The 13,804-nt window shown below is 51.9% G+C and overlaps 5 protein-coding genes across 5 annotated transcripts; 1 reads left to right on the top strand and 4 right to left on the bottom strand.

The window, feature by feature from the left end:
• Positions 1–304: 304 nt before the first annotated feature.
• On the bottom strand, positions 305–4,381 carry A1O3_00499 (uncharacterized protein; the record flags this gene model as incomplete). Its single annotated transcript, XM_007730649.1, has 2 exons — positions 305–3,700; positions 3,758–4,381. 2 exons carry the CDS (start codon positions 4,379–4,381, stop codon positions 305–307), a joined length of 4,020 nt encoding a protein of 1,339 aa, XP_007728839.1.
• Positions 4,382–5,613: 1,232 nt separating this feature from the next.
• A1O3_00498 (serine/threonine-protein phosphatase 2B catalytic subunit) lies at positions 5,614–7,378 on the bottom strand (the record flags this gene model as incomplete). Its single annotated transcript, XM_007730648.1, has 4 exons — positions 5,614–6,519; positions 6,573–6,830; positions 6,878–7,209; positions 7,261–7,378. The coding sequence occupies 4 exons, from the start codon at positions 7,376–7,378 to the stop codon at positions 5,614–5,616; spliced, it is 1,614 nt and encodes a 537-aa protein (XP_007728838.1).
• An 848-nt stretch (positions 7,379–8,226) lies between these two features.
• Positions 8,227–8,797, top strand: A1O3_00497 (uncharacterized protein; the record flags this gene model as incomplete). The annotated part of the gene is made up of 2 exons (XM_007730647.1): positions 8,227–8,280; positions 8,441–8,797. 2 exons carry the CDS (start codon positions 8,227–8,229, stop codon positions 8,795–8,797), a joined length of 411 nt encoding a protein of 136 aa, XP_007728837.1.
• An 816-nt stretch (positions 8,798–9,613) lies between these two features.
• A1O3_00496 (oxidoreductase) lies at positions 9,614–10,558 on the bottom strand (the record flags this gene model as incomplete). Its single annotated transcript, XM_007730646.1, has 2 exons — positions 9,614–10,224; positions 10,312–10,558. 2 exons carry the CDS (start codon positions 10,556–10,558, stop codon positions 9,614–9,616), a joined length of 858 nt encoding a protein of 285 aa, XP_007728836.1.
• Positions 10,559–11,649: 1,091 nt separating this feature from the next.
• On the bottom strand, positions 11,650–12,414 carry A1O3_00495 (uncharacterized protein; the record flags this gene model as incomplete). Its single annotated transcript, XM_007730645.1, has 1 exon — positions 11,650–12,414. One exon carries the CDS (start codon positions 12,412–12,414, stop codon positions 11,650–11,652), a length of 765 nt encoding a protein of 254 aa, XP_007728835.1.
• Positions 12,415–13,804: the final 1,390 nt, after the last annotated feature.

The following is a 13,804-nucleotide window of genomic DNA, read 5'->3' as shown; positions in this document are numbered from 1 at the left end:
GGGGTCAGTATTTGCAAGACTAAAGAATGAGGTGAGGCGAGAAAAGGGGTGGGTGGTGACTTGTTCGAACGCATGGACCAGACCATTCGGAGTCGATGCTCTGTCTCTTCTCTCCTCTTCGCTCCCGTCTTGTAGAGGAATTCAATTCTATTCAATCAATTCGTTCCAATCCAAACCAATCCGTTCATCCCAAAGTAATCCAAATAGTATCTTACAAGGAGCAAATAGGGTATCAAGAAGAACCATTCACAATCAACCAAAAACAGGGCGTACGGGTGGCAGGGATTTCCAACTCCTTTCCCTTTCATGCCTCGAAGGCGTAATCATCGACATCATCATCATCGTCATCATCGTCGTCGTCGCCCACATTTGGCTCGTCAACTGCATCGTAAAAGACCTCGCCTGTTTCGCTAACACTTCCTTCCAAGAGACCTTTGGTGAACTTGGAGTCAACCTTCAGGATGTTGTGCATCTCTGCCGTCACCAGCCGGACTTCGCCTGGGTGATGCAACGTCTTCAGAATGCACAGTTCTCTTCCTGCAACATACCAGACCCAGACAGGGAACCCACCATTTCCACACGCCCGACGGTGAAGACATGATGCCCGGAGCAAAGACCAGTATGGGAATGGATGATCCCGCTCATTCTCAAACCGACGTCGCAGTTCGTGGTCAACCTGCTTGGGTTCGATTTGTTGGTACCGCTCGAAGAGGGCCTGCACTTCGACGTGAAACTTCTTGCGATCGCTAGGATTTGCCGGCGTCGACGAAATAGATTTACGGATGGCAGCCAATTTAGCCGCCATCTTTCGGAGTTCATCGATCTGCTTCAAGAGGCCGTCGGGACCGAGCAGGATTTCTTTCAAACCACCTACGGGCGCTTGTGGTCCTGTAAGCATGTTCCTCGAGATTCTGCCGCTCTTGACCGGTAACACCGCTGGAGGGGTCTTCTCTTGGTCCGCTTTGGTCTCTGCCTTTCTCCAAGTCTCACTCAAAACCCCATCGTAAGGCCGAGTGGCAGGACACAGCTCCTTGAACTCTCGGAGTGCCAGCGTCTTACAGCCCTCAGCAACTTCAAACTTCAGAAAATCGATGATGTTGAGATACGTGCCAGATGCTCTGGATGGTGCTTTGTCGCCCTTGAATGCTGGATCGGGAAGCCGATGAAGGCCGCTGGCATCCCGCCGTAGCAAGTAGAATGCTTGCCGCTTGAGACTCCAGCCTTGTTTGTTCGAGTCCACCAGATATCCTGCAAGCGCGGCGAGTTTGAGGGCACCAGGATTGGACAATTTGCCCCCCACGCGCTTGAGACTGAGAGAATAGATGAGCTTCTCATGCTCAGATGAACACACTCCCATCAGGCTCGGACGGGCATTGAAGGAAATGCAGCCGCGCAAAGACTCCCGCATGGCTTCTTCCGGACGTCGAATGCCATCAAAAATAGATGACAAGGGCTGTGACTCCTGCACCATGCCGCACTGCTCTTCCTTGGGCAGATCCGGGGGCATGGTATTCTGAAAGTCTTTGACGATCGCAGGATCCCAAATCACCGTCACCGTGTCTCCGTCGTAGTCACCACCTGACAAAAGTGACGCCAGGGGTTGCTTGCCCTTGACTGGGAATAAGATGATATTTTTATAATGGCGAAGTTCGTGGTGGTAAACCGCCTTGCGCAATTGCATGTCAGAGGCGAGGTATGCAGGGTTTCGAGCCACCAGAACTTCGAGACCATCCAAAGTTGTTTCAGGATAATCTCGACGGGGATCTGTCACGGGTGATGAGAAGTTCAGACATACTTCATCCTCTTCTAGCACACCCAAGGGATCTGGCGCACAGAAGACGACGGTCGAGCATGGCACATTGATCCAGAGCTTTTCAACATAGTTCGTCATGTAATCGCGCAGGAAGCCTGCAGCGAGCTCTTTGAGCCGCACGCATTCTTGCGGGTGAAATCCAGCCTCCAACAGACGCTTCATCTGTTCCCTATGGTCAATTGGGAACGAGCCCACCACTTTTCTCACTTCCGGGCGAGAAGCTAGACCATACTCCTGCATCCATAGCCGGAGTGCCTTTGGGTCGGCCATTGCAGCCTTCAGAGACTCGAAGTAGGACCTCGTATCTGCTTCCAACTGTGCTTGAAGAGTATGTCGAGACACTCCGCGATCCTCCAGGATAGTAATAAGCTGCATGTTCAGGTGTGCTGGCTTGGAGTCTCCAGCAAATTTCAACACCTCAAAGGTCCGTTGACTTTCATCAGCATCCGATCGATCTCGAGGGTGCGGTTTGACCTTTAGCTGAGAGTCAGAAACTTGGATCCAGTACTGTCTGTCGCTCACGCCACGAAAGGCATCGCTGTAGTCTACCAGCCAAAGACCTTTTGCACCGCCGATGCGCCCCTGTACAGCGCTTGGTACATCGCCCGCGCCGCCATATTTGGCCCAGATATCTTTTGCGAGGGCATAAGACATTCTAGCGCATCCATCATTCATGACCACCGCCCCGGGAGGGTCATGTAGGTACAGGAACTCCTTCTGTTTCAGTACAGTAGTAGGAACGGTCTTTGAGAGCACAATAGCCCACCTTGAGAACAGCTTCAGGTTGGTCGATCTGATGTTGGCTCGAATCGGCATGTGCCACTCTGTTAGGTCCTCAATCGTGAGCTCCCGGTGACGACCATCATCCTTCAAGTTGGCAATATTGAGATGCTCTGAATTCCGCGAGACAATGTCATAACCCTGTTCCGCGAACAGGTGGATTTTTAGCCGGGGAAGTTGTTCTCTGCCCTTCTTTTTCTTTTTATTCTTTTCTGGTTCGATCCAAAAAACTCTCCAGTATCTACCCGCAATAAAATGGGAACCCGTTGCCAGGAATTCCGTAAGTCCCTCGTGTACCATCTCCTCATCGGCCTGGCGAATTTGCTTTGGAAATCTTGAGAAATCGGGGGCGGAGATGACTAGAAATCTGTCGGCGCCAAACTTTCGGTGTAAGCGGCATGATTGTTCCTGGTGAATCTCGTTGAGGCGAAAACTGAACAGTCCCTGAGATCCGTCATCATTCCAATCTAAGTTTCCGGTCAGGTAGACGCCTTTCTGGAGCTGGTGCTGCGGATTCTCGTATTGGTTTTCAGCAGTAGTCCAATTGGCTAGCTCTGACTTGGGAACCGTCTTCCCAGCTTTCTCATGACACAGTTGTCTTAAAGCTTTCCATACTTCTTCGTAAGGGGGGTTGGTCTGCCTGACACTCTTTCGGACAGCTTTGTATACGTCAATAGGTACAAGCCCCACTACAGAAGCAACGCGGTGAATCTCCCAGCAATACCAGAACGGCACGTCAGACGGAAGCAAGGCACTTCTTTTAAAGGGGGTGTATTGAGCGAGGTCAAGAGGATCGACAGGTTTCGGCACCTCACAGGCTTCGTTGAAGGAGGTGTTGAATTCTTCATCATCCATGAGGTCATGGTAGTCCTGGGTCGGAAAAAGATTTTGAGAGCAATCTGACACGGAGCTCATCATCGAAGTTTCGTTAGAGGTGCAGGGGTCGTGGCCTTCGTCTGTAGTAGTGAACACCGACGACACTCTTGCCGAAGGTACGGTTTCGAAACTTATGGGGTCTGGCTGTAGTAACGGGCGTAGCCAGAGTGGAGATGCGTCGCGGTTGCGCTGGAACGGGAATTCGGACAGTGTCATCTGGCGTTTGTTCTTCTACGGTTCTCGGTCAGTGGACGGGATATTAAGCTTAGGATTGAGGGCTGTGCTGACTCCTTCTGGGGAACCTAACGAGCGTTTGCTGGATTTCCTCGTCGGATCCTTCACCTGAGGCTCATCGGCATGCGAGGTCAGACTATCCATGCTTTGGAGGATTTGGCGTGAGGGTGTGGCGACCTCTCGAGTCGAGCTCTCTTTACGTGGTGTGGAGGGTGCAGTCAGAAAGCTAGGTGGCCGTTCGTATGAGAAAGACTCGGACATTTTAGCAAGCTGGAAAGGCTCGTCCAAGACATCATACAGCAATTGAAGAAGTTCCTGCCGCTGTGGATCCGAGAGTCTGATCAAGCCAGCCTCCCGTTTCGTTTGAACGTCGCTTGCAAGTAGGCTCTTGGTGACAGGTAGCGTCGGCAGTGTGCCTCGCTCTTGCGAAGGTTTCCACCTCCATCGCGAGTATTTCTTCCGCGCATGTTCTTCAAAGCCGGCGAGGATGTGATCGATTTTGTCAGTGCGAAAACACAGGAAACGAATTATGCTGGAACATTTGGTCGCAAGGGGACCCTTTGCTTCAGCTGTGTCGGCCTCCCGCCCATGGAGTCTGGGAAGACCCAGGTCCCATTGAGCATTGAGGTCGTTGATAGCCTTGTCGACCTTCCACCCGACATGCTGTGGCGTGTGCATGAGGTGCTTCGACTCCGACTCGGACGGCGACTTGGATACTGCTAGCAATGAGTATCAAGCCAGCTTGTCAATTGGGAATTGGGAAGGTCACAGAACCAGTTGCCATTGGAACAGTTCGAGGGGTTGTTCAGGTCTCACGGACGTCACACCAGTCCCAATAATAATGTTCTGTCAACGAATGCCGCGACCACCGAGAACCAACGAGCAACACTGACACCGACACCGGGACGCCGAACGCTGACGTCCCCGCACTGAAGTGGCCTGAACAATCCAAAGAGAAATCTTGGACAACCTCAGACCAGCGAAAGGGAGAGAGAAGCACTGATAGAAGGAGTCAAGAGGCTGAGGGAGATTGGCTTAGTCGGGTGGACGCGAGCGGCTCGGTCCTTTTCCCTTCCCTGCGCCAGCTCTCCCCTTTTCCGCCCATTTCCCCAGCAACTGAACCACTGAACCCTCGGCGCGTCCAACCCGCGTAAAGTGGTTTGGCCTCACACCGGTGACTGCACTTGCTGACTACACTTGCACAGTCACAGTGACAGTGACCGCAATTCGGCGGCTTAGGAAGCTATTGTCAGCCACAAACTGCTGCCTAAGGGCTAAAGCCCCTTATCCATACTCCGGACAGAGCATGCTCGGCAACCGCTTATCGTCGTGCTCCTTCTTTCTCGGCTTCTGTTTGCCCTCGCTCGCATCAAATGCCACCAGCCAGCACAATCTCCGTCATTACTCCTGGGCATCTTGAAATGCCAGCCTTCCAGGCAGGTGAACGGGAAATCTCGACACGTCTCAGAGGAATGGTAAAAAGAAAGAATGAATTGGCAGGTTGGACGCTGTTTTATACCTAAGGAACGTTGGGGTCTTCACGGAGCCGTGGACCATTTGCTGGCCATACAAAAATTCGCGCCAACGCAGGAATACCTCAGGCATCGCAGTTCCACCAAGCCAGCCCGACGCTATCAGCCAGCCATAATTCCGGGCCGTGACTGGATTGAAACATCCACTGCGGCTATAAAGCCACCAGGTCCATTGCCCTACCTCTACCGGTCATGTAATATTCTTTGACTGCACCCACAATAGAGCAGTACGCTTCGTGCCTTTCCCGACCAGGCCAAACACATTCAAGGATGGAACTGTCCAGCAAGTTACTCCTTTCGACGATGACCACGAGGGTTGGAGGAACCACTGTTTCACGTCAGCAAGCATGAAGAGGACTGGCCATGACAGAACTACACTTACAAACTGATTCTTCGTGCCACCCCTTGCAAAGTGGTATCGTTCTCAGCTTCAGTGGCAGCTCTCTCCAGCGCTGCTCTTCTGTCCTCTGCGCTTCTCTTCTCAATCTCCTCCGGTGACGGTGGCAGTCGCTCGTTCTGAAGATCGACTTTGCGGGCATCCTCGAAATTGTGGATGGCCTGTTTGATACCCTCCGCGCCCAGCATCAGGGTACCTGCAGGCAGTCGACCTCCCGCCTGTGTCTTCAGCTCAGTGACACGCTCTGATTCTTCTCGGAGCACTTGGAAGACTCTTGAAAGTCGGCCAATGGCCAGGATCTTGTTCTTGATTGCTCGGCGTTTCGCTTCAGTAGACTCGGCATCGGGAGCGAAAGGGGGCGTTTCTGGCCCAATGCTGGAGCTCCTGGTGTCCTCCTCCAATTCCTCCTTGGAGCAAGTGTTGAGGATGGCAATCAGCATGTCGGTAATCTTTTCTCCGACAAATGGCAGAGACCAGGTGAAGACGTCCATGAAGTTCGGAAGCCAGTAAGGGTGAGGGGTGCAGTTGAACTGCCGGATGTTCATCACGTTGTTCTCGTACTTGAGAACCGCGGCTTTGTTGTTGTAGACATCGAGATAGTTGGGCGCACTGAAGATTGTCATGACACTGGGGAACCCCGTCGTCCGAGTCTTGCGATACATGCGGTACCCGGCATCTTGAGCTTCGTGGGCTCGAATAATGGACAGCAGATTGTTCTTCTCCAGGAAATTGCATGCAGCAGGATACGAGAAGAAATATGAGCATCCTCGGACGTGGTTGTGCACAAAATATTCTCCTGTCTTTTCTTGCCCAAACTCTTCCAACGGATCGGCCCAGAGGATGTCGCACATAAGACCCTGGGTGGGAGGCTCGCGGAAGCGATCAATCTATGCAGCCGGGTCAGCATAAATAGGCTTTCCTAGGAATCATTACAACTCACGCTCTTGATATCTTCCAATGTGTGCAGCTCCGGACTAAGGCCCCCGTGGATGCACAAAAACTGCTTGTTCATCACGGCGGCCAAAGGCAAGGAGCAGAAAGATTCCGTGCACGCATCGTATATTTTCTCCGAGTACTTGTGCTTGCATTCGAGTTTGAATGTGAAATAGTCGGTCAAATGACGGCATTCGTGGTTCCCACGCAGAAGCCAGAGAGTGTTTGGATACCAGATCTTGAGTGACCATAGATAGAGAACGCACTGGGACTGTTAGCAGTGAACCAGACATCAAGAAGAGGCGGACCAACTTCAATGCTGAAATATCCTCGGTCCACATAGTCACCCAAGAAGAGATACCTAGTTTCAGCCGGATCACCACCGACCTCGAACAATTTCATCAAGTCGAAATATTGTCCATGGACATCGCCGCATACGGTAATGGGAGCATCCATTTCCAGCAGGTTGGGCTCTGCCCTCAAGATCTTTGTGCCTTCACGGATGATCCAGAGAGCTTGATCCTCGGTCAATCGACCTTCTCGGTAGAAATGTTGTTTGAGGAAGGGTAGATTAGGCTTCGATCGGTCAATGGGTGACCAGAATTGGTCATCTGTCGGCAGCTGCATCGCGGGGGCTTGCACATCTACCACCAGGGTCAGGACCGCGGTCAAACCAGGATGCTCGGGACTCGTACCTTTGCATACTCGCTCTTGCGTGCTCACTTGCGCGCCATCCTCCATAATATGCAGGGTGAAATCAATCTCTGGGACGGGTTTCTTGTTCACCACCGCCTTGTGAATTGGGCTGTCCATGATAAAAGGCGGCTGCGCTCACGGCGCAAGGAATCTCCCCGACTCGTAGTCTATGTTGACCCACAAGCAAATGGTCACCTTTGATGGCGTTCGGCAGTCAAGAAGATCAGACGTCAGCGAAATCACCGGGAGCGATTTCGGCAGCCGGATGGGAGTGTATCGTGTCAAGGTAGCCGCAGCGATTCGTGGAGTAGACTCAGGGTAACTGTCAGCGGACACAAGTGGCCACCAGAAGGTCGCTGGGATCGAAAGGCGTGAGAGGATAGCCCGAAGACAAAGAAGGAGCGAGAACTGAGAAAAGTGTATCGCAACACGGTGAGCAATATATTTCGGGGGCTGAAGTTGTAGGAGTGAATTAAACTGTCACCAGCGGATTGGCGCTTTTCAGAGCTGAGATGAGATCCCACAGCGCGCTTCGAACTACGGTGTAGGGCAGTAATTCGATATCCACACGATATGACAACAGAGAATAATCGACCTCAGTTTATCTGAGGCATGATACAAGTAGAAGCAGGGCTGCAGGGGATAGAAGATCGAGGGGCGAAAAAAACTGGCGGAGGCTCACTTTCAACAGCCTGAGCCACACAGTTGCCTTGAAACCGACGGGGTGACGGGGGGTTCAAGAGGGCAGACAAGCACGCGCCTCAGTTCTCCACGCCAATCCCGTCTGACGTTCAAGTTCGGTTGCTTCATGTGCAGTGCAGCCTAAAGCCCAGACTCACCCCAGCACCAAACACCTGTCACTGACCGCTGGCCGTGGTGCTTGTACTTCTGCCACAACGTGTCTCTGACTCTGCTGTGCGCGTTCGACCGGTCTCTTTCATGTCTTGATTTTGCCGCCGACCGACATGTTTGACACGACCAGTACGCCTCCCAAATACCCCTCTAAATATAGCCTGGAGGTGCTGACCTTGACCAGAGCCTCACCCGCTGCTGGCGCAGGTACCCTTGACTGTCTCACCCTTTCTATCCTTGCCGACCGCCGTAACACTTCCCTATACATTTCGATCCGTACCTGCGTCTCTTCCTCCTTCCATCATCTCTGATAACGGTGCGGAAAAGCCCAAATATGTTCTCTCCTCCTCGGGACATTCTGCCCACCCTGACGATATCATAAACTCGTGCAAAACTCTCCAAGAGCATCTCAAGAAAACAGCAGAAGCAGCGGAAAAGGCCATCCGAGAATGGGAGGAAGAGATAGAAGCGCGTGATTTGGCAGAGAAGCGAAAGGTAGCACCTGGATGGTTGGACCGTAAGGAGAAGATATTAGAACCAACAAAGGTGACCGACAAAACTGGTGGCCCTGATCATCACTTGCTGGATGGACAACCAGAGCATGAGATTTCCGCGCCGGCAATGTCACCCAGTCGAGAAGGCGAAGAACTTGACCGGGCATTTGGTAATCTGGGTGTTAAGTGAAGCACACTTGGAGCACTGCATCTTCTGCCGCACCCTGGATCGAGGTCCTCAGGGCCGAAAGACGTATCACAAACATTTGTCGCGACTACGACTGGATTGTCAACAACACATGGTCCGTAACTAGTTTTGGAGCAAGGTTTCTGCAGAGGACCGCGACCATCTCGAAGCTGGACAGATCAAACCGAAGCTCGGTGATGGCTCAACTAGTGAGCACCTCCAGCCCGGTGCCTACTTTGGACCCGGTCTTGCGTTTTCTCGACGAGCCGTTCAAGACCTGGTCATCCGCCATCTTGTTTGTGGTCATCCTGGTGGTTATTGGCGGTGTGGCCACATTTCTGGGCATACGATACAAGGAGACACTCCAGTTCAACACCAGACGCTGCTGCAATGCTCCTTTGACTCTAGAAGCGCAGCGCCTCAACTGGAACCAACAAAGCAGGGCGGCTGCCGGGACGTTACCTGGTGATGGGACTACCGATTCACCAGACACTGGTTTGTGGCACGATCACGTTTCAGACATTAGAAGACGATTTGGCACCGGACACATTCATCTTGGGGCCATCGCGATCGGAGAAGTACGACAGGGAAGGATAGCGCAGAGAAGAGCATCATCTTCGCACAAAGCTTGAGCATGTCAACAAAACCAATGCATCACTGAGATGGGGAGAGGTGGAAGAACGGCAAAATCGAGCTGAGCCAAACTTCCCGGACATCTAAAAGAGTCAAGCATCAAAGGAATGCGTCCAAGAGCAAACCACCATAACCTGCATTTCATTCCTCTCGGGACCACAGTCCTCAAGTATCGTCACTGTTCTATCAAGGAGCACAATATCCCCCATCGACGATGATGTCGGTTCCGGTGGTGTATGAGCTTGCATCACTAGCAAGGTACAGATAGGCGCCAACCAACTCGATGGGCGCGCCTTCTCGGCCCATTGGGATCTTGTCTCGCCAAATATCCTTGGTCTCTGGAGGGACAAAGTTGCTGATCTCGGTTGCTATGTAGCCGGGACTGATGCTGTTTGCCCGGGCAAATTGCACCCATTCGATAGCTAAGCTCTGGCACATGTGCTTGACCGCAGCTTTGGCGGCATTGTATGCAGTTTGCAATTGAGGGAAGTTGGCGATGTGGCCGCTCATACTGGCCGTGGCAATGAACTTGCCGTAGTTGAAACCTTCCAGCTTATTCTTCTTCTGCTCTCGCCAGATCCTCCCTACGGTCCTGGCACAGTAGAAGACGCCGTCGATATCGATTTTGACGACGTTGTGATAATGTTCGAGCGAGCCCGTAGTGGCGGGGCCTTGAGTCCACGGAATTCCAGCATTGGCCACAAAGATGTCCAGGCGGTTGTTGAATTCCTTGACTTGAGACACGATGGCCTCATCTACGGCCTTGACATCTCTCACATCGACTTCATACGCCCGACCTAATTATAGCATTGCAACGTTAGCGAGAGTGAATCAAATAAGACCTTGCCCGCCCCCTTGGCCTTTCTTTGCCCGCGTTAACTTACATTTCACCCCGAATTCCTTTTCGATCTCTTCGGCCCGCTGGTGCGCTTTCTTGTTGCTGTGATACCAGATGGCCACGTTGGCTCCGGCCTCGGCATATCCGCGCGCCACGGCCAGACCTATGCCGGCCCCTGCGCCGGTGACGATGGCCGTCTTGCCTTTCAGCGAGAACAGCGGCAGCACCAGTTTCGCTGTCGGAGCCTCGGTGTTGTAGTGCTTGAACGCACCGCCGTTCAGCGCGTCGTCCATCCTGTGCTTGAGTCTGATTGGTTTTCTTCCGTGGGGCCTGAGTGGTTTCTTTCCGTGAGGCCTGAGAGATGGCAAGGGCAAGGGCAAGGGCGATTACGATGCACCACGTTTATAACGACGAGCAGCCTGCAGAGTTTTTGAACTGCAAATCTGCTTCCAGATTTAAATGTGCGGTGTGGTGTGGTGGCAGGACAGGGTTAAGAAAACTGGGTATTATCATAAAGAGTGTTTTTCATATCTCATGTACGCCCCGAGTAGTACTCCGTAATTAATCTGTAATCTGTCAAGATCGTCGTCCTTATACACTCCACTTGCTGCTGGCCTAATCCAATGGAGGAAGTCTTTCCGCTATCTCACCGCGTAGGATGAATTGCTCCATCTCTCCAGAATATGCTGTCATGCAGTGAACTAGCCAGCACAGCAGGATTGAGCTGGTTGCGCGGCCTTGGGCTTATGGTGGGTAATAGGGTAATAAACAGCATCAAAAGCGGCGAGGGATCCCTTAGACCGCCATTTCACCGACATTCAGAGTAGTAATCAACAGCGGTCGTAGGTGCCGCTTTTAGCTTTAAGCCTCCTCTGCACCCATCCCATCAATCCCTTTATAAAGGTTGCGAGAGGTCGTATCCGACTTTGGATGGTGTAACGTTAAACAGCGGGAAATAGTTGAATATTATGCAGCCTACCAGGATCCGCCCTGGTCCCGGAGATGCTGTCCTGTTGTTGCTGTTGTTGATCACATTTTCAAAATCCAAATCAATTCCTTTGTTCTCGGACCCGGCCAGGTTGGGAGAACATACCACGCCCTCGATACCGTCCAAGTCAATGCCATAGTTGTCTCCCATAGGCCAGCTTTGGTTTGCACAGACGGGATTGCACATATTGTCAAGGTCTAGCACGCCGGCCATGGCCTCTTCGCCAGAAAGACATCCTTCCGCTTAGTTGGGCTTATTAGAAGTTCTCTCACGGATCGAGCAAGAGATGCACATAGAAGAGTAAATTGTAGAACACTCAACTCGTAAGGAGTTGAGAGGCCGCGAGGTGTGGGAAATGCACACACCGAGCGGCGACGTCAGTCACATGGTTGCCTATCAAAACCGTGACAAGTTCCAAGATCCCATGGGATGGTTCATCTCAAACCAACTCTCGCGGGGCGATGGCGGGCTGCGCACATTTCTCATCATCTCCTGCCGTTCCCGTTTCTCCTTCTCGAGATCGCGCCTGATGCCAACGAACTCGAACACTTCCGGAGCAGCCGCGGGAGGAGCTGGGGAGCTCGAGCTATATGGATTCATGAACACCATTTCCCGGGAGAGTTTCAGCCTCAGGTAATCACCACCGATGAACTTTAACGACAGCTCGTACATGTCATCGTCGCTCCTGACCTTGAAAGTTTGCCGACTCGCTCGCTTCGGGGGGAAGAACGGGCCAAAGCTGTAGTTGGTATTTCCATTGAGATACACGTCGCCATGTAACATGGCAAGTTCGCGTCCAGGCTTCTGGTTGTGTCGACCGGGATTGCTTGTGTCGTCGAGGCAGTAAAAGTCCACTCTCTTGGTCGGGTAGTAATCAGAGGTGTAAAAATGGTCAACATGATCGCTGCAGAACAGCTGGAAGCTCTGACCAGCAAGTGGTCCGGCCGGGACTCTCTTGCGTTCCTTCCTAGCCTCGCTGAGAGATCTGTATGCAACGCGAACTTCTTCTTCCTTGGTATTCTCCCTATCTCGTTGTCGTTCTTTCTCCTTCCGCTCCTTTAGCTTCACCTGCTTCCTTTCATCGCGCTCATGTTTCAGCTCGTAGTAGTAATCGGCATCAGAGCCGTCGTACGATCTCTCCGACCCGTCATCTTCGCCCATATCATATCGTTCTCATCGTCTGTCTCTTGTTCCGTGTCCTCTTCCAGCTCTGAAAGATCCTCGTCAAAGTCATAGCCTCTCACTTCTCTATCCTCCTGGGAACTGATAAGCAGGACTCGACGGAACCATGATGGGGGAGAGCAGCTGCGGCGGTCTGTCTGGGCGGGACTAGGTCTTTCAACACGCGAAGTCCGTTGGAATTTCTCCATCGTCGGATGAGATGCTTGCTATTGGGTTAATTGCAGACTCTGTTGAAAGCGTCCCACGCGAACGCGCCGTGCTTATCTGCACCATGAGGTGACGTCTCTTTGTTGCTATTAGAGAAGTAGTGATTGACCGGGTTCAGACAGGGGTGTGAGTTACGGACTAGCACTTCCACCGCGTGAGCAGACGCCCCTTGACCAGCGACACATCTTGAATTACGTTCTATACCTACCCATACGCTTAGTAGTGTCGCCTATTTCACCATGTCGTGTATCTGGAGTGACGGCTGGTGAGGAAATGGTTATATTATTCGAGAGCCTAAGGTAGCGAGTACCAATGACATCGAGGAACTGCAGGCCTTCGAAAGAGAAAGCCGACGGATCTGAGGTGAATCTTCGTGTCCAAGATACATGTAAGGTCTGATTACTTGGTAGGCGTCGAGGTAAGGTAGCCAGGGACGTGACATCCTCAAGCCAATAAAAAAAAGGAGGTCTAGATTCGACCATTGACTTTCAATGACATATTACCACAGTGAGGGAGGAGATGAATCACTAAACAGTGGCACTGGTCTGCAGGGTCATCACAAACTACCCGGTATATTCTGTCAAAGATTGAAATGTTCCATGTTCGCTATCAAAGGGGTATGGGGGAGCCCAGACTATATAGGTGTGCCTATACCAGCCTTCTGGTCAATTAAGGCTGGGAATTCCTAATATTAGTGCCTAAGTTTGACATATTCGAGACAAGGATTGGCATGTAGCCAGCCATAACTCGAAAAGGTTGAAAAGAGTCCAGCTCCAACAATATGCTCTCAAGCCCTTCATCGGTTCAATCGAAATTCGCTGAGACTGATGTCCCTTCAGCGGTTCAATTGATATTCGCTGAGACTGATATCCCTTCATCGATTCAATCGATATTCGCTGAGACTGATATCCCTTCATCGATTCAATCGATATTCGCTGAGACTGATATCCCTTCATCGATTCAATCGATATTCCCTGATACTAATGTCACCAATTTGAAACCCATAGCGCGCTTTGGCTTTGGCGAAGCTTGCGAGATAGTGTTGGACATCGTCGCTGGCTGGATCGGAATATTCGACCAGGGTTTGAAGAGCCACCCACACCGGAAACAGCGTCACTTGGACCCCAAGGACCTTCATATCAGGTGAGTGACAGTATTCGAT

Source organism: Capronia epimyces, assembly GCF_000585565.1.
Source record: "Capronia epimyces CBS 606.96 chromosome Unknown aczIQ-supercont1.1, whole genome shotgun sequence".
Classification (NCBI taxonomy): Eukaryota; Fungi; Ascomycota; class Eurotiomycetes; order Chaetothyriales; family Herpotrichiellaceae; genus Capronia; species Capronia epimyces.
The sequence above is the reverse complement of the archived record's forward strand: the minus strand, read 5'-3'. Positions and strand labels throughout refer to the sequence as shown.